Source organism: Lissotriton helveticus, chromosome 6 (assembly GCF_964261635.1).
Source record: "Lissotriton helveticus chromosome 6, aLisHel1.1, whole genome shotgun sequence".
Classification (NCBI taxonomy): Eukaryota; Metazoa; Chordata; class Amphibia; order Caudata; family Salamandridae; genus Lissotriton; species Lissotriton helveticus.
In genome coordinates, this window is record NC_136067.1 from 1,657,856,666 (window position 1) to 1,657,877,776 (window position 21,111).

The 21,111-nt window shown below is 43.1% G+C and overlaps 1 protein-coding gene across 1 annotated transcript in view; it reads right to left on the reverse strand.

Moving 5' to 3' along the window:
- LRRN4 (leucine rich repeat neuronal 4) overlaps nt 1-21,111 on the reverse strand; it is a 232,106-nt gene that overhangs the window by 152,994 nt on the left and 58,001 nt on the right. The window contains exon 2 of the mRNA XM_078649518.1: nt 3,388-4,088. Within this exon, the coding sequence (XP_078505644.1) occupies nt 3,388-4,063 (676 nt within the window). The 5' untranslated portion in view covers nt 4,064-4,088. The remainder of the gene's footprint in view (nt 1-3,387; nt 4,089-21,111) is intronic.

Sequence of the window (21,111 nt, forward strand, 5' to 3'; positions counted from 1 at the left end):
TGCATCTCCACTTTAAGGATTTTTACTTTTAAGTATCCAAATAAATGGTGGCATTACGGGTATCAGAGAAGAGACCAACTCTACATGCGAAAAGATAGAAACAAACGACTTATGTACTTAAAGAATTCCGAAAGATGCAGAGTTAGGGCCTCATTTACAAGGAATTAATGCAGCGCAGTGCCGCAAGCCCTTTGGCTGCACCGCAATGTCTTAATTCCGTAGCACAGTCATGTGTCATATCTATAACAATATCCCTGTACTCTACCCTGTGCTGACGCACAAATTGCTGCCATGCACCGACGCAGGCACCCTTGCACCGTAGTGCAAGGGTGCCTGCATTGAGGGCAATGATTGTTCATGTGCAGGAAGGTGTCCCTTCCTGCATATAAACAATCTTAAATAACGTTTGAAACTTCTACGTGTACTACTTAATGCAGCACACATAGAAGTTGAAAAACATAATTTCTTTTTAAATGAATGTTTATTGTGCAAGAAAGGACACGTTCCTGCACAAACAATCATAAGAGGCGATTTCCTCTTTCTATGTGTGCTGTAGAATGCAGCATGCATAGAATGAGGAACAAAACGAGGAGAAATGAAAACATTTCTACACATTGTGCCTCCCTACTCCTCCTTGGGGGAGGCCTAGTATTCTGACACATTTTCAGGTTTAAAATTTCTCGTAAATCTTGGAATGTAGCAGAAGCGATGGGTGTTGCGTGGGAACACCCAAAGCAACACCCATGACATGCTCCTTTCATGCAAAGTGTTGCGTGTAAAAGGGCCATATTTACAAGGACACTAAAAGCCATGCAGGGTGGCTTTACGTGTCCTTGTAAATATGGGGCAGCAGGTTGCGCCACCGGTGCATCACAAAAAGTGAAGCACCGGCAGTGCAAGGGTCTTGTAAATAAACCCCTAAGTTAATAGGGGCTTATTTACAAGACCCCTGCGTCGCCGATGGTCGCATTTAAAAAGGGAAAAAGTGACGCACCGGCGGTGCAAGGGGCTTGTGAATAAGCCCATAAAGTTCAATGAGTCGGCCTAAAATCTAGAGGTTGATGCTAACAGTCAGCAGCATATGCAATGCTCCAGCAACATCTAGGTTGTTTAAGCTTTTATGAAAACACTTAAAAAATTGGGTCAGGGATAGACACCTAAGCTTCTAGAAGAGCTTAAATAATAGCGTAAGGAAGGTGAAAGAGAAGCTCTAGAAAAACCAATTGTGGTCCAAAAAGGTATGGTAGAGAATGAGGAAGGAAAACTATATGTCCCTCGTAAAGAGTTTCACAGAGTTCCCAGTTTGGTCGGGAGCCAGAGTTATAAGGTATTACCACAAACTCTTTGTTTTGCAAGGGCATATTTGTCAAAACGGGGAATTCAGTAATAACTTGTGAAACTCCACGAGGAAACACCGGTTTCCACCGTAATCTGTCTCCCATTCCATGGCAAACATGCATACTACTGCAATAATTCCATTCCTTATGGTATTGGTAACTCTGGGTTTAGATTTAGTATTCCTTCATTACTTTGAAAGAGATATGAACTATGCAGTGAAGGGCTTATAACTGCATTTAACCTAACATATAAATATAAAATAGCTCCTAAATACAGCAAATATTTCAAAATACAAAAAAACTAGTTCCATTCTAAATCTTTTACAGCACGCTCCATGATCTGTAGTGACCCCAACATTCTGAGAAAAGTAATTGTTGTGTAATTATTGAAGTGTCTCAAAAGCTTTTTCCTCACTGGCCATTTGAACTTTATTACAGACAAATGCACAGTAATTAAATTAAAATAGCTGTTCTGAAGACCTATATCCAGGGCCACTGGAATTTTGCAACAGGGCAGGACCTAATTATGCAGGAGGATTCACTAAATGATGTGGCATAATGCAGCATATTATTTTGTCATCTTATTCATTAATTGTTCATGTTTACACATGTTGACCGTGACCTGAACAAAGGTTTTATCTAATTAGTAACATTTTGAGACCAAAGTACAACAATAAGAAACTGAGAGGTGACCAGTCAACCTTTGAAAATGACCTTCAACTATGCAACAACACTTGTTGCTGTGTTTTAGTAACTTTTCATTAGTTTGAGCTAGAAGGATTTAAATCTACAATTTATGTTGCCAAATGTAGATCATAGTTGATGTAGCAAACGCAGCCAATCTTGAATTATGCTGAAAACGTTGCAACTGTAGAATTGCATATTAACATAAACTGAAAAGATGGAACGATTTGTGACGTGGAGAATCTCCCATAATCTACTGGGAAGAAACTCAGTATAGGAAAATGTTCACATTATAGCACCCATGGTATATCAACTAGATACAAGTGCAATTTTTGCAGCAGAGAACCAGATATTCACTCCTATTGGTGAAATAATAGTCTAAAACATCGCATGGAAAAAACACAAGGTAGAGACCAAAGTTCACATATGAGACGGCTTCTCATCATTGATATTGGTGAAGGAAGAAATATGGGTTAACCCAATGGTCTATATCCTCCCTGTCACGCAGAAACCTATGATTGAACTATGGCTTGCTGCCTGTGACCGTGTGAACAGGAAAACAGTGCATAAGAGGGCCCTCAGCAGCAGTAGGTAGAACTTCCTGCAAAGTGAAAAAAAACAGTATACCAAATGAACAAAAAAATGGAGTGGTCTGATGTGGCATACCAGAGGTGGAAAGGTGAAGGAAGCTGCAGCTATGCTTTATAGAGAGTGGCAAGAGGATGGCAGGGGAAGTTATCACACAAATGGAGAGGGAGGTAGCAGGTGGGCAAAGAACAGCTGATGGAGCCTGTAGGAAGGCTGTAAAAATGACAAGCAAAATTGGGGTGTGTAGAGCCCTCTGTGAAAAAGTGGACTGAGATTTATAAAGGGGAGAAATGGAATCTAGAAGATGCCGGGCCTTATTTAGAGTTTGGTGGACTCGAACGCCTGTTGAAAAAGTGGTGGATATCACTTTCACCACATTTAGATTGCCATTGGCATCAATACACTGTTAATACAGCAGCAGTTTGTGGATGTCCCTCATCAGCCCAATTCTAAATAAGGCTGTTAAATTTGTAGAGCAGTATTAAAATTGGATGAACTGTAACACCCAATAACACCAGCTGAAAGCCTGAGACCATGTTTGTAAAGTATGACCCTGTGATTTGTAATTCTATGCCTTTGCAAATAAAGTTTACGTTGTGTTGTTTTTTAACAAAAGTTGTGTCACAAGAAATTTCAGAATTGGCATTTACTTTACATTGACAATTTGAAATAAATATTCCTGCATTTTAAAACTCTCAATTACAGATGAGTGTTATTGGCAGTTGTCAAACAGTTGTATTGTTGCTTTTGGAAAATTGTCAACATTTGTCATACTTACTGTGGGTAAGATAGTTACGACTCAGATCTAGTTCTGTGAGGTTAAGCATTTTGTTCAGGGCGATGCCATCTGTTGCCTTTACTGCAAATGCTGAGTCCCAAATACCACCTTTAGTGGTAAACCCCAACAAAGATTGAGACAAGTCTAGGAATCTTAGGGATGGAAAACATGAGAAAGCAAGTGGACTAATTGTGTGCAGGGGATTTCCGGCCAGTGATAGCCACTGGAGATGTGGCATGTTGTGGCACTCTGGTACAGATGACAGCAGATTATAGCTCAAGTCTAGCCGTCGCAGGGTATTAAATACAGCCCCAGTCCAGTTAGGCTGCTTTATAGCGTTGTGACTAAGCACAAGAATCTGCAGCTCAGGGAGGTCTAAAATCTTCTGGACTTCTATCCCACGTAGGCTATTGTGGCTGAGATCCAAACTTGTGAGTGTCCTAGGAAGGTCAGGAGGAAATTCCAAAAGATATTTATTGACCATGGCCAGGTTGGTCAAGGTCCCGTTACTCATTTCAGGACCGGTGGACTCATTTTTGCTCACGTCAGTATTGTTCAATTTGAGAAGAGTGAAGATTCGGTCATGTTCATCTTTACCAAGCAAGTATTCAACATTAGCTGAGGCTGTCACCACTTTCCATGCTATCAGCATCCCGGGGAGGAGGATAAAAAACATGTTCTCTTCTATGGGAAGCAGATGTCTGGAAGAGGCAGAAAAATATAATTAAAATTTAGTAGTGACCATCGCTCAAAAAAGAGTAGTACATTTGTGCAAGTAGAACCACGTTTATTACATTTAAGATGAATGCCAATGTTGGCCATGAAGTGCGTGCTTCCTAATTGTTCTGACATGCAAAGTTAACGGAGAATGAATTTGGAAATGCTGCTTTTAATTGTTGAAAGTGAACAGCAATAGAGAACTCATGTCTTTCAATATGATTCTCTGGAGATGGATGAGGAAGGGTTTTATTAATCAATTTAAAATCATAAGTGACGTTGACTTATGAGGTTGTACAAAAGCGCAATGCATACAAGGAATAATCCCCTGTATGTATCCCTTTACAGAAACGGGAAGTGCTGGCTCTTTCATTTTGAAAGTCAGTGACAGTGCAGAATCCTCATGGTACAAGTGTGTATATTGGGGAAGGAACATTACACACAAAAGGTAAAGCCTCGAGTGGGTCATGATGACTCTTCCCCATCAACATTGACGATAAGTAGCATGTTCATCTGTATGCATGTAGGAAGTATGTAAATGTAAATGTAAATGTTTTTGAGCTTGTAAAGCGCACTGCTACCCGTCCATAGGTCTCCTGGCGCTGTATAACTCTGGGGATCCCGTCCTGGCTTTCCCTGTGGGATGATCCCTTGCTGGGAGTCCCCAAGGTGGAGCCAGGCATCCCCGGAATTGGTGGGGCCGTTGTGGAGATTAGGCAAGCTAATGCCCAGAGTTGCCGAGTGGAACCCCTGATTAGAGTAAGCACCAAAGCGAGAATTATCGAGTCCGCTGACCAAGGTCCACGACCCTGCCGCGTCGGGAATTGAACCCTGGTCCCAGGCCAACTTCTGCTCTTGGGCCTGCCGCCTCTAACCAGTGAGCCACACTACTCCACAATACTCTATATATAGACAGTGCGACCATAACATATTTAGAGGTTATAAACCGGCATATTTAACGTGAACCGTACACCTTTCAATCTTACTATATAAGTGAATTTTAATCTCATTAAAGACGTGAATGTCAATCTCATTAATTATGTGAATTTCATGAAGAAGGTTAATCTAGATTGTATCATGGTGGCAACATTTAAGCTGCATTTGTAGTAATAGGTGCCCCTTCCTGCACAAAAACAATCTCCCCACAACGCAGGCACCCTTGCACCATGGTGCAAGAGTGCCTGCGCCAGCCCACGGCAGCAGTTTGTGCACCAGCACAGGCGGAAGCACAGAGATGCAGCATATTGTTGTAAATATGTTGCATCCCTGTGTTTCAACATTAACGCAGCGCAGCAATATGACTTGTGGCACCACGCTGCGTTCGTTTCTTCTAAATCTGCCCCAATGTTTTTTGGTGGTGGGCAGTGTCGTACAAGGAAACATTCTAGTTGCTTAAAGTGATATCAAAATAGCAGACAGCTCACCTGAAAACACTATAAAATAAAACGTGCACGCAGAATAGACACCCCTATTGTTTGCTAAATGTGTTTACTGATTTCTTTTCGTGCACAATTACAAGGACAAGAGTGACAGATACCAAGTGAAACATGCTTATGGATTCCAATACTGGAATAAAATGGTTAATCTCATTAAAATAAAGTGTAAACAAAACAACTATGGTGCATGGTAGATCTGGGTCTGTACTACAAAGCCCATTGTCAATACTCCGGACCAATTATCAGGAAAACACAGCAATAATATTATAAAGCAAACAGTCTTTCATAAAGTATCATAGAGGCGTAACGCAACCTTACTGCATTCTAGAACACCTGGAGTCAGAGGAGCCCCATAAGAGTGTTTCCAAACACACAGATGCCTGTTATGACGCTAATGTATAGGAGAGACACTCCTGCTGTTTAGTGGTGTCTTTGAAGTGTTAAGGAACAGAAGCTTCACGTGGGTTGCTGATTCTATGGGGCATATTCTCAATGAGTTAACGGCTAGTTATCAGCACTTTATCTCAGCTAAAGTCGCGATAAAAGTATCACCCCATTCACAAGCTGGTGTTAACATCCCATATCACCAGTTTACCTGCAATGGCAGCCGCCAAAAACATCACCACTCCGCAACATTCTCAACGGCCAGCCAGATTGGCGATACGACAGCAAAACATGCGATAAGGCGCGTTAGCAGCAGGAAATTAAAACCTGCTCTAACCTGGTGTAAAGTCGGACCACAGCCTGCACCACAAAAGGGAGCCCAACCCACAGCCACACCAGAAAAACAACAGATGCCATGGAGCCACTGATCATGCAGCTGGGATCCCCAACAGGGCCAAAACATCCACCGCCACCACCCCCAGGACCCCTCTCCCCAGGCACCCACTCCCCCCCCTGGTCAAAGACATGCCACATCAACTACACGGAATCTTTTACCAAAAATCCACCTGATGTCGCACAAACACATTTAGTGACATGCATTTGTCATCACAAAAATGAGCATCACACATTCAGCTTCGAATTAATAAATGTAAATTTATTCAAATAAACACAGAACAGGAAAGAAGACACATGGCGGCTCCCTTCGGGACAATCTGTAGGTCACAGCCTGCAAGACAAAAATCATGATGAGAGGGTGTGTTTTGCGCTCAGCAATGGACAGAGAGTGAGTGCGAAGGAGAAAGAGAGCGACACATAGAGAGAAAAAGACGGACAGAGAGGAGGAGAGAGAGATAGACGGACAGAAATGGGGGGAGAGAGATAGATGGACAGAGAGGGGGAGAGAGAGACAGACGGACAGAGAGGGGAAGAGAGACACAGAGAACAGAAGAGAATGGACAGGAAGAGAGAGTGCCGACACTGCGCACCCAGGCCTCACTGCTCACCTGCTGACACCGGTGTGTCTCCCACCACATGCCAGTATGCAGTGCAGTTCACCAGGTCTCACATCTGCAACAGAGTCCAGATACATGAATGGCAATTGCACACGACATCATTTCCTGTCTGCCCCTGCGCGCCCAGGCAGCTGCCCCCCAGCCCTCCCTCCACCCAGCGGTGCATGCCCGCACCTGCACACCCAGGCAGCTGCCGCCCAGCACCTCCCGCTGCCCATTGGTGCATGCCCACCCCTGCGCACCCAGGCAGCTGCCCCCCAGCACCTACCGCAGCCCAGCGGTGCATGTCCGCCCCTGCGGACCCAGGCCTCACTGCTCACCTTCTGCCACCGGCGTGTCGCAATGAGGGCCCACCACGTGCCGGTGCAAGCCTTAAGTCTGGGGCCCACAAACATGGCCCCCTCCGCATCATGCAGCCCCACTCCGCAGGCCACCAGGTCTCACATTTGATTCTGGGTCTTGATTTCGCCATGGCAGAAGACATAACAGTGCACCTGGCATCATCGCAGGCTGTACACCCGCTCAGCTCTTGAGGTGCCACTAACTCTGTGATCCGGGAGGCAATGTCATGTGGTGGTAGGCCTGTGCTCCCCGCTGGCCCGGGCCTACACTGCGGTCCAGCAGGGCACACAAATCCTGAGCAGTCCGGACAGCCAGGACGGGGCATCATCGCAGGCTGCAAACCCACTCAGTACTTAAGGTGCCCCTAGCTCAGCGCACCGAAAGTCACTGTCCTGTGGCGGTGTGCCTGTGCTTGCCACAGTGTATCAGGTGCCACCAAGTCTGTGCCCCAAAATTCATGGACCCTGTATGATTGGGTATTGTGGTGCGGACGCCATCATGTCACCTCCGGGCCGGGGGAGAGTGGTGTTGCAGGGCCCTAGGCCCTTATGCCTACATGAACACCACCCAGATAGAGGAAATGGCATCGAGCACGTGTACCCGACCCTTTTTATTGCCAGGGTCACATGTCCTGTGACGCGTTTGCTGGATGGGAGTGGTGTGGGTGTACACCAGCCATGAGGCAGTGGCTGTGGCTGTGGCATGGTGATCTGCTGATCACCACCACAGGGAAGACCTGGGACTTGTAGCGTTGTCGTCCCCCCCCGTGAGCGTGGTTCCGTACTGGTCTGAACAAAGAAGTAACAAATGCGTGACTCCCTGTTGTTGTGTCTGCGCTACCCAGACCGCATTCGGCAATGTGTCACACTGTAACCAAAGTTCTACGACATGAGCCAGATGGACGTTAGAGGAATTCACTGAGCCTACATTCATCCATACTTCCACACTTGAAAGACCATAGTCATGACACATCTGTGTGATTAGGAATGTTTAAGGCACATTCAGTGGAGTATTGCATCTGGAGCAGTACAGGGCCATGCAAACCACACATTACGATGTTGGCCCATAGAGGGCCAGCCAGCATCCTTCAGGGAATGACAAGTCCAAAGGAAGAGGAAGAGTTCAGTCTGCAGTCTGATTGCTGTGTGATTGGCGATCAAACAGATTATGGCAGTCCATGTCGAGGTCCAAGGTGAGTGTTGCAGAGTGCATCGGGAAGCAGTGGAAGGTGATGATGCAGAGGGCAGGACCAAGCAGAGACCGGCCATGTGGCGGAGAAGAATGCTACTGCGTCCTTTGTATCACGATGGCAGGTTTATCCCCATCTTTGTCCTCTGCAGTTTCATGTGCTTCACGTGAGGGTGGTGGTGTTCTGTCTCCTGCACTGTGTGGAACTGACACTTCAGGGGGCGGAGATGTGGATGTAGTGGTAGCAGCAGCATGCATCAGCGGCAGGTCTTGTGGCAGCAATGCCATGAGGATGGTCTTGAGGTCATTGAGGAACCCAGCTACCACTCGCTGGTGTGCAGCCGTGGCAGCCACTCTTTACGCATTCGCCCACTCCATGGTCTCCATTAACCCGAGCGTGTTTCCCAACTCACATGGGACATCGCTAGAGCCACTCTGACTGGACAGTTGGTCTATCCTCTGAGTCAGGGCTCCTGCGATGTCTGCCATGGTCCGTTGGAGAGCATGGAATGGACTGTGGGTGTCCATTAGGGACGGTGAGTGGTCGCTGATGGGACTTAGACACCCACATATGGCATCTAGTTTGTCTGCCATGCGGTCGAAGCCCACCCGCACCTGTTAAGCCAGATTTTCCTGGCACCCCAACACACAACATTGGAAGGCCATGTGTTCTTCGTGGAGGTCCTGGGAGGCAGCCGTGGTGGTGGGTGCTGCCTGCTGTGTGGTCTGTGCAGGGAGTGGGGTCTCCTTGTAGCAGCTGGGCTGCCCTGTTCCTGGAGGTGGACTGCGGAGGCTGTCCACGAGCTGTTTGAGGGCATCGGAGTCGAAGCTGTGGTGGTCCTCTTCGTCATCAGAGAAGAGAGGTTTGGGATGCTCTGCAGGAGGTGTTGATTCTCTCTCTGAAATGTGGAGGGGAGATGCAATTTAGCAATGTGTCCACATGTATGTTGTTGTATTGTACATGTTTTCATACAGGCTGCATGACTGTGTACATTGTGGCTGCTTGTGAGGAGTTGCCTATTTGATGGGGACAGTAGACATTTCGACAAGATGACGTGTGTGTATTTGTACTTGTACATTATCAACTCACATTTGACTGCACAATGCCAAATGTGATTGGCCAGTATCTACACCCAGCGGTACAAAAGGGGGTGGTGATGGACGGAGCATCCGAACCAATCAAACGCTCACACCCAGTCAACAGATCTGGGTTTAATCCATCACCGTTCTTTAGCCCACTTTGCCACGCCAGTTCAGACATGGCCATATGCAAATCAGTCTGACCCTGTGCCTCATGGGAACAGTCCAGCCCGAACTGCCAAGCCATGCCTTCCCTGGACCGGAAACAAGCTTCCTAGGACCGTATTCTGGCATTACAGCCGTCATCAGCCAGGCTTGCTTGAATCCAGTGGCAAAGTGAGCAAGGGACTCACGTCTGAGCATACCCTGCCAACTTATGGTGAACAAAGCGGTACAAAAGGGGGTGGTGATGAAATATGTATATTTAAAATACTTTTAGTAATGGACCGGATTGACAAATGTAAATTAGGTTGTATAAGTAGTTTTACAATAAAATGTAAATTTTCATGCCTACCAGGATTCCATAAAGCCATCCCTGTTTGGCCTAGATGTATTTACGAGTACAGATTTGTCAGCCAGTTAAATTTCAAGTCATACCAGGTCAGTCCGATCAAAACAGAAGCAATGACTGAGCATCTTCCAATCCTCTGCATCTCTTGCACAGGGCTAAGGAACTCTGGCACACATCAATGGGAATCAGCCTTCGACTAGGTACCCCTTGGTTCTTAGCCTCGACCTGCAATTGGAACTTCTTGCTATGAACTTTTGCATCTGCCCTTTCTGTCTTTAAGCGCTCCTCTGATATCTCCTGCACTTTTGCACCTGCACTTTGACAACTAAAAAGACTTTTAATAGCCGCCGGCGCAAATCAGGATTTATCAGTGATATTTATGGTTTAATTTTTTCTTTAGCATTTCTATTGTACAGGATCTCTTTTCCGTGAGAAATGATTTTATCCCAATGCATGCACAACACAGCATTTCTAAAGTATTTATTGTTTAATTGTCGGTGATATTATTGCAATGGTTTTAAGTAACTGTGCAAATAATCAAATACAAATAAATAAATAAATAAATAAGAAATAACAGTCGAATTCTAAGGCATAGTTTGCCTTTGAAGTTTGGGAGCATCTGTAAATATGGACATTTGTGGTTTTACATCTCACCAGGGATGTATTAGTAGCCCTTCCAGGATGGAATGGACAGTGGATAATGGATCACCCCAGACTTTGTTGGGGGAGCAGACGAGAATTTAAAAAATATTTTCTCTGCAGAGAAAAATAGAAAAAGTGCACAGGCGGCTACAATTTCCCCTCAGAGGATTTCTACACAAAGGATAACTCTACATAGAGAGAGCAAGAACCCTTCGGAAGTGTGACATGACATTCCCAAAAGTGAGCCTAGTAGCCTGCCTGAGGCTGTGAATCGCAACAAATACTAAATCTGCACCTGCATGCAGACAAAAATCTATAGTTTCAGGTTTACTACTTTTTCATCAAGTGGGCCAAATATTTTCAAAGTACATATACATTTCTGTTTATAAAAAAAACTAGTCTACTCATATCACTACTGTAGGTTGGTGAAATATTTTTGTTTGTAAACAAGAAAAGAGCATAAACAAAAAGCAATATGAGGAACGAAAAGGTATATGATTACTGTGATTATGTAACAGTTTTAAAGTTACTCATTTTCTTTGCCGGCTCGAATGCATTTGATATTATGTATGTAATAAGCAGTCAATGTTTTTTTTTACAGTTAGGAAAGATGATAGGGAAAATTATGTGATTTGTGTGCAGCCAATAAGGCTTAAGCTACCAAAATGTAACATAATGTAGCTGCAATAGGAATGTAAATAAGAGGTCTTCAAATCTTTGGATGCCGAGACTCCCCTGTCAAAGTTTTTAGGCGTACAAACCTACTCCTGACATACGTTTCTGGAACTTGGCACTCCTCATCATCGACAACCATAAATGCCTCCAATTCCCACGGCAAATCATTTTCACGGTGGGGAAATATTATTAAACAGTGTTTAGAAAACAAAAGGTTTGTGGGTGACTGTGGTTCAGAGTCAGAGGCTTATTACACAGTTCAAGCAAAAAGTCCCCATAAAGAATTGTCCAAAAATGCACAATGCTGTGTTATTTTTCCCAAACAAAACATAATTTGACCAAAATTATTTGGATGATAACACCTTTCTGAACTAATGTGATAATTGTGCCAGAGGGTCATCTGTGGATGTATTCTTGCTTCTGCCATCCTCAGGTTGTGCTCTACTTCAAGTCTTGAACAGTAGTTCATTATTAATACTACTAATGCTGAGAACCCAATCTCATATCAGTTTGATGAGCTAAAAGGCAGAAAAGTCTTGACTGCAATTTTTGACAAACCTGAATGTTCTTCAGACATTTTCAGCCAAAGTTCCTCAAATGAGATTTTGCTGAATTGCATCTGGAGAACGTCTAGAAAAGGTTGAAAGACCCAGTCATTGACATGATCCACGTCCTCAAGAAAGTACTTTTCTAAACTGTCCCTAAGAGAAGTCAAGAGATTTATTATGACCTCAGCAGTACTATCAGGTTCATATACTGTGTCCTCAAGAGCTTCCGCTAAACATGGGAATGCCATAAGAAGCAATTGTGGTGTGGGTCACGCACTCCACGCTGTATCAACCTATAGGGTTGCGGTGTGCTTCAAGGATATCACCCCCTGGCAACGAGGTGTGGTAATCCAATGTAGTCCGTGGTGTCAGCAATAGGCACCAGCTCCCTGAGCACAACCTTTAAATGGAAAAATTATTCACTAAACCAAAGTTGCAAAGATCCGTTTTCCATGTTTAATTCACATATGTTGAATTTAATCCATTATCCAATTTCACTCAAAGGAATTAATGTTCAATCCAAAAGGCGCATTTAGACTTATTTACAATTTCCCTCCCGATGCATTTCGGACCGCAGTCCTTCGTCAGGGGAGTTCTGAAAAGACAATGACATCGTCTAAGAATTGTACCCCGGGGGTCATAAAATAATACACATTAAACTCATAATAGTGCCTTAAAGTGTTGCCCATGAACTAAAAACGTTGTGTCAATCTCTCAATGTGAAGTCCATGTGTGAAAATAATCACCGTGCCGGTTTTTAAACAAACGCGTGTACACCATTATCTTCAAACTACCCACATGGTATCCCGTGCTCTTATAAACAATATCCGTGCCTACATCATCACCTAACAATCGCGTGCTCTGTGCCTGGCGTGTTCATCAACCATTCCCTAGAACGTGAATGTATAACAGTCCAACAGTGCAAGTTTTGAACTTACTAACAAAGGTGCAGTGAGAGCCCGCGTCTCACCCGTGTGCTCTCCGGCGTCTACAAGCTGAACTCGAGTGCGAGCACCAACATAAATAACGGACTGTTAGCAACATGCAAACTCAAAATTCGTGGCGGCCATCTTGTAAGGGTGCAAATAGCGTCTCCAAAAGTGATTGTGTGCAGTATAAACAAATCATCACCCAAACAAATACTGTATGGTGCATTAAAACATACACCTCATTGTTAACGCAAGATGCATGATCTCAATGAAATAAACAACACAAAAAAGAAACATTACAGAAAGTATACAAGCATGAATCTCAAGGCAAGTGTCAGAGTCCATCATAATATGTTTACAAGTAACACATAAATACCTCAGAGGTAATCAACCTTGTCTAAATTGCAAGAACTGTAACAATATGATAAAAGGTCCTACACTGAAGCATCCTCTCAAAGGTACAAACATTAAACTTAGACACAATGCAACATGTGACACTGAGAATGTGATTTATATCATTAAATGCCCTTGCGGATTGGTGTACACTGGGAAAACATCAAGGAAATTGAAGCTGAGAATAAATGAACATAAGAGTAACATAAGAACCATGAACCTGAAATCCAACATTGCTGTACACTTTAAAGACAATCGGCACAACATCAGCCAACTACGATTTGCTGCTGTGGAAGTGGTGAACAAACGGGATGGCAGGGACAATAATGATTTTCTACTGCAACGCGAGAACCATTGGATTAAGTTCCTTCAATCCATGAAACCATCCGGCCTTAATGACCGGATGGAATTTATGTGTTACTTGTAAACATATTATGATGGACTCTGACACTTGCCTTGAGATTCATGCTTGTATACTTTCTGTAATGTTTCTTTTTTGTGTTGTTTATTTCATTGAGATCATGCATCTTGCGTTAACAATGAGGTGTATGTTTTAATGCACCATACAGTATTTGTTTGGGTGATGATTTGTTTATACTGCACACAATCACTTTTGGAGACGCTATTTGCACCCTTACAAGATGGCCGCCACGAATTTTGAGTTTGCATGTTGCTAACAGTCCGTTATTTATGTTGGTGCTCGCACTCGAGTTCAGCTTGTAGACGCCGGAGAGCACACGGGTGAGACGCGGGCTCTCACTGCACCTTTGTTAGTAAGTTCAAAACTTGCACTGTTGGACTGTTATACATTCACGTTCTAGGGAATGGTTGATGAACACGCCAGGCACAGAGCACGCGATTGTTAGGTGATGATGTAGGCACGGATATTGTTTATAAGAGCACGGGATACCATGTGGGTAGTTTGAAGATAATGGTGTAGCCATAAGAAGGCCACCTTGAATTAGTATTCTCGACAACTCCAGCTTCTTCTTGAAGGCAGATTTGTTGTGTACATGGCGAAATATGTACTTTCAGCTCCTTGCAAAGACAAATTCAAGGAATTCACGTTATCAAAATGTCTGCAAGGTATGCTAAAAGCAGAAGCCAACGGGGATTACACAGCTGTTCTGTTTTGTAGGGGTCCAAATCAAGAAGAAATTTTCATACTTAATTTCTCAATTCAAAAATGTGATTCAGAGCCTTCACTCTGGATAACCATTGGACATCTGTATGGAAAAGCATACAATCCTGTACAGCTTCCATTTCTGCACATAAAATTGTAAACAGACGAGCTCTAGTGCAGTAAGCCTTCATGAAATTAACAGTTTTCACGGCAGAATTCAACACATTCCCAAGCTGTCTATCCATGTTTCGGACTGCAAGGGCTTCCTGGTGTATCATACAGTGGGTCCATTGAATATGAGGAGCCACTTTCAAAACTTTGGCTTTTAAGCCTGCCAGAGCCTCACACATGGAAGTAGCACAAAATGTATAGATCCCAACACAGCTATCTCATTTTAAGCCATTGGAGCACAGGAAGTCAAGGAGAATATCAAAGAGGGCTGTCTCTTGGTTGGTTTACAGAATACAAAAAACGTATTACAGTTCTGTGGCAGTATCGGACATAAGCAATTAAATGAGCTTCTTTAGAGAAGTCAGTCAGTCGCTTCATCCAACTGCAAAGCTAACAAACTCAATTCAAGCATGCTATACATTGTCTGTGGATATCCTCTGACATATCAGAGATGCGGCGGCAAACTCTTGTATCTGAGAGGGATACCATTTTAAACTTCTCTGCCGCTTTTTTACCAAGCATTGTCCTGGCAACGTCAAGAATTTCTGGAAGAATCTCTTTTTCCCATCTCTAAAAGGCTTTTTGTTTTTGACAATGTGGTAAGATGCTTTCAAGGCATTTGTTGGCTTGGAGACCACGTTTTTCACAGTGTCTTTTTGGTGGATGATGTCTTCCAGCATTCTGGCAAAAATCTGGTACAGTATTCTTTTCTACTAGTGACCCGTGTTTAGTTTACAAGTGGCGCTTTAATTTGTTTGATTTCAGAATTTTAATAGCCACACACTATGGCCTAATTTCTACATTTATGACACTGTTCAAGTAGGAGGCATCATACGTCCTACTTTTTGCAGCTGTTTTCTCCCCACTTGTTTTAGCCTTTCATTTGAGTGCCCTGTCATCTATTGACAACAGAATACGATCCATGTCAAATGAGTGTTTGTCCTATGATACAAAATTCCAAAGTTCAATATTAATGAATACCACAAGCTTGCTGCTGCATGGGATTTGGCTGTCTTTTTTTAAACTCTTTGCAGTTCTCAAAATGTCTTAAGAAATATTCCTATCTAGGATGCATAAAACACAATAACACATTACTTCCCATCCACATGCTTAAAACAGAATTTGTAGCAGGTCTTGTCTTCCTTATGTGAGTAGACCATGTAAGTCATTACCAAGGTTCCCCTTCTCTTGAGCGCACATGCATTAATAGCAGTTGGTAACATGGGTGGATGACATGCTTAGAATCCGCCCCCTACCTGCTAATGAGATCAAAAGTCTTTGCATGACCAACTTAGCAGTCCATCGTTCTTAGGTCACTAAATTGAGTAATTTGAAACTGAGTAAGAGTAACCCTGGTTATTTGCAAAACTTAGAAAAAGTAAAACTGCAGTATAAAGTACTATAAAAATATCAACAAGATATTTTACATTTACTTGTAAATACTACAAAGCACTGCACTAACACATATCAAAAACAAAACAAAATCGGCAATGTGTGAACAAAAAACAAAATATAATGACCCAAAACTCTCCTGATTAATGTACCTGCCGTACAGAGATGGAGTTTTGTCTAGTCACTGTTTTGATTCACAATATAGTCGCACAGATGGTTAAAGTGCCTACTGTGAAACATGTGTACCATGCAGATCACAGAATTGTATTTTATATAAATAGCTCATTGTGTTACTGCTTTGGTCGCAGAGATTATTTTGTTACTAAGTTAAAATCCTAATGTAGCACAGTGAGGAATGAACTGGCAACAAACAACAGCATGCAAGACATAGGTTAGAAACATATGTTTTTCCCCTGTCTGTCATTATCCCGAGGTTGCTAAAAATGTGCATTTGGGGTGGAAATACATTCTTATTAGTAAAGCCAACCCCAAGTACACTGTTACATTTCACATCTTGAGTTTTTAATTCTTCTGATCAAGCACTCTTAAAATATACTGTCTACCAGAAAGGATGACATGTGACTGCTACACCTTATAGTCCTCATTGTCTTGTGCAACATTTCCTACATGTTGGTTTACACATTCATGATTCATTGTCTTTGCTTATGTGTGGGGTGTGAAGTGCTATGACACCCTACATTGGTATGAGTAGCGCTATAAAATATATGAAATACATGCGAGGAAAGGGCTATGGAGAGATGAGGGGCACTGTTGGAGTGTTGTAGTGAGGAAATCCCTGGAGAAGGAGGCCAATGGGAGTGCCAACAAATATTGTTGCACTGGGCATTACCAGAGCTAAAGCCCACCCTTCTTGTAAACACCCACCTGCCAACCATGCAACTCTGGCATTCCAACTCACTAGGGTTGCAATCTGACTGATTTGTTACCTTCTTGATATGTATTTTTAAGTCAAGGTCGATAAAAACATTGGACAAAGGAGTGAAATCCAGTATTTTTCTCGCTTGAAACATATCTACAACAGCACACATAGGGAGATAAAGTTAAAAGTATTTGTGAGCCAGCAAAACCATTTCAGATTGATACCTGGAGGAAACAGAGGGGTGACTGCCATGTTACAAAATGGTCCTGGCACTTGTACAGGATTTCTTTTACCCACCGGCTCTTGGCTGCTGCTAAAAGCAAAAGTAAACAAGTGCCGGTATTTTTGTCCAAGAAAGGTGGCAACCCGGCAACCCACAAGTGAGTGACACTAAGAATGACAATTTTTCATGAATAAAACCAAGCAATTAACACTTTGGAAATAGATAAAGAGCAGAATTTGAGACAAGGGTAATCTTCAAGCATATCTACTGAATATATGTTTTTCTCAGAAAATGAATAGCAGTTTTCTTTTGACAGTCACATTATTAGCATGTCTACCTGTACTCACTGTTGTAATTCTTGGTGCACATTACTAGGTATAATGGCTGTAATGCATGTGCTGTAACTTTAGTGCACAACATCTGAGGAGAACCATATTATATTTCATGGGATGCTGATGGCTTGGCTTTTTACAGCTGCATGGAATTGGAGGTTGCTGAACATCATTCATCAGAATTAAAACATACCATACAATCATTAATGGTGTACTATAAGGTCCAAGTGGGATGATTATATTAATTCGAGGGGATAAAGCAGTCCCTTAATCTTCTTTCACATAGTGTTTCTAACCAGGTTTTTATTTTAAAAATTATGAAAACAGACACTTCTAATTTAGCAAAAATTGACTCTTGGTTATATTATTCTATGTTATCTGATAAGGAGATTCAATGGAGTAGCCAGAAAATTTAAATCACCCCTACTCTGAACTGGAGTGCAGATGCCGCCTTTCAATTAAAGCAAGTGAGACGAACCCTCCCTAGAGCATCTTTCTTGACTCTTCCATCCATGCATTTATCCATTCATTCTTTCACCCTTCCACCCACCTGCTGATATCCACAATTCCACTGTTACACTGCCATCCATTCATTCTTCCATCTATCAATCAGTCTTTCCCCATTTCATCCATTCATCCATTCATCCATCCATGCATCCACTCTGCAACCCGTCAGAGCCTGAATACCCTCACTTGTGACAAGTTGTGCTCTACAAATCTACTGATTGACTGATTAATCAGTCCACTCTGCCATCCATCCACTGTGCCACACATTGATCCATCCACTCTGCCATCTATCCACTTGTTCAACCACCCATCCATAGAATCTGCTATTCATCCATTCTTCCACTTTGCCATCCATCTATTCATCCACTCTGCCACCCATCCACTCTGCCATCCATCCAACTCCTCGGACATCCACTCACTCATCTTTTCACCCACTCATCCATCCACTCACTCATGCTTTAACCCATTCATCCATTCAACCATCCATCCATCCCTTTACTCTTCCATCCTTACACCTGTCCATCACCCTACCCATCCATTCATCCCTTTACTCTACCATCCTTTCTCCTGTCCATCCACTATCCACCCATCCATCCCTTTACTCTGATATCCTTTCACATGTCCATCCACTATCCATCCACCCCTTTACTCTGCCATCCTTTCACCTGTTAATCCACCTATCATGTCACTCATCCATCCATGTCTTTACTCTGCCATCATTTTACCTGGCAATCCACCTATTCATTCATTCAGTCACCTATTCATTCATTCAGTCATCTATCCACCCATTCCTTTACATCTGCATCCTTTCAATTGTCCATCCACCTATCATTCACTTATCCTTCCTTTCAACCACTCATTGGTCCACATATGCATTCACCCACAGCATGAACACGGGAATGGGGTTTCATAGCCTATTGTACACGAAAATAATTGACAGCAGCAGACTTCACTCTCAACTTTGTCATGGGAATGTGTAACTAAAGCAAACTCAACTGGTGAATGCTTCCTCATGAACTGTCATAGCCTTTAGTTTTCTTAAAATCTCAAGTATTTTCAAAGCAAATCATTAGTACATGTATTTTCTCATTGGCAAGTGAATCTTACGTGCTTGCCAGTTGTAAGTAACAATGTGTATAACTTCCATTAACTTATCATCTCACTAACTGTTAATCAGGGCTTTAGCCTCAGACATACTGGTCTTTAACCAGAAAGCAAAATTGTTACCATATTCATAATATCTTCAAATTATTTGTACCAGAGCACTCTGATGTCCGGAGCCCTTGCCCCAACTCCCCTGACATGGTTCAATAAGGTAAAGAGATAGGAATGCAATTTTCGTATTATTTCTTTAAGCACATCACGTTGTCAGTCATATTGTCGACACACAGAGCGGCACACAAAAACTGGAAAAGAAAGTAAGAGTATTGAAAGAGGGGGGTGAACAAAAGGGAGTATGGATGAATTAGCTGGTGGGTGAATGAGTACATGGATTGATGAGTGAGTGAAAGGATGAATGAAACAAAACTCAGAAAAAAGGAAACATTGTTCTGGGTGAATAAGAAAACATTGTATACGGGAAATAAGTCTCAAGGAAATACAAAACTTTTAACTTCAATGTGAGATTAAACAATGCACACATTCTCCCCGACTGTGAGCACTTTGAACTCCATAACACACATAAAGTGATTTCAAAGCAGTCAAATATCCCAAGTTCGTGTGTGACTAATTAGTTCCGTTTTGTTTTTCATAGAAATTCGGGACTTGTAGTCCTGGTTTTGTACTGGGATAAATAAAAATACAAGTCCCAGAATGCTAAGAGAAAACCAGGTCTGGTGTTCCTGGTCACGCGTGAAATTGGGAAACTTGGCAGCTGCGTGATTTGCCCAGGATCACACAACTAGGAAATGGGAAGTTAGGGTTGAAAAAAAAGCCTTCTGGTGCTGCTCTGCTCACACTCACAACCCTTTTAATAAATCGTGTTTACGACAAAGGAAAATCTCAGAGCTGGTTACATTAATTTCAAGGACGTACGAAATGTATGCAGCTGATTTTTTTCAGCTTAGTGGATCTTTTTTGAAACGTAACCAGATTTATCGGCAATAGAAAGCTGATTTTTTAAATGAGCAAAATCTTTTTTTTTTTTTGACAATCAATTTTATTGAGTTTTGAATGTAACAACAAACAGCACAATTCAGAGCTACATTGTACACTGTCAGAATAGGGAAGAAACTCATCACAGTGACATCGAGGCTACACAAGTAAAACCAATAATGACGTATCCACGTGTACCTGAAGAGCAGACCACTCCATATCAGTCTTCTATTACTCCAACCCATTTGCCCCACATGTGGCAACATTTCTCAGGGCATCCCCAGGCGACATAAAGAGGCCGCTCCTGCACAGCACACCAGTCCACCCCTCTGCGCCCTAGAGTGGGTACGGTAGTGTCCAGCCAGTAAGCAGCAATGTCTCTTTTGGCAACCACCAACGCTGTATTGACGAAGAGCTTCTCAGCCCTGGAGCCGTTAAATCCGTCGGTGATGCCCAGCAGAACACGTATGGGATCAAGAGGCTCCTCCCAGCCCAGGACCCCTGTCAGGTCTTGTGTTAAAGATTCCCAGTACCCCTGTATTGCAGGACACAACCACACCATATGGTAGAAGCATTGCTCGGTGAAGACGTAGGGGTGTAAGATAGGTGGCATGCAAGAAATAAACTTGGACCAGGTGGAGCCTCGCTGAAACCGCAATTGTTCTAGGGGCCATCAGGGCGTCCCTCCAATTCTCATCCTCCAGAGCATCAAGCCAGCCCTACCATTTGTCTCGAAGTAGGGAAAGGGAGTTAGGGGTATTGTTGGAGAGTGAGCGGTAGATCCGAGAGATCCCACCCTTCCCCAAATCGCAGGTCATAACTTGCGCCTCAGGCAGACTATATTTGGGCAGGGAAGTGCCCTCTGGAATGCGAGAGTGAAGGGCATGGCACAACTGCAGATACTGGTAAAATTGAGAGGGATGGAGGGAGTGTCTAGCCTGTAAATCTTGAAAGGATCGAATAGAGCAAAATCGTTAAGGAGGAAGAAAGTATTGTGGGAAATATATTCAGGAAAATTCCTATAGATAGGAAAGTGTGTGTGTGTGTGCGTGAATTTATGTGTGTTTGTCTGCAAGGTGAAAAGTCAGGGCCTGCTGGTTGTGGCGGGAAGCGGGGTTTGAAGGGGCAGCTTATTTTTTAGAAG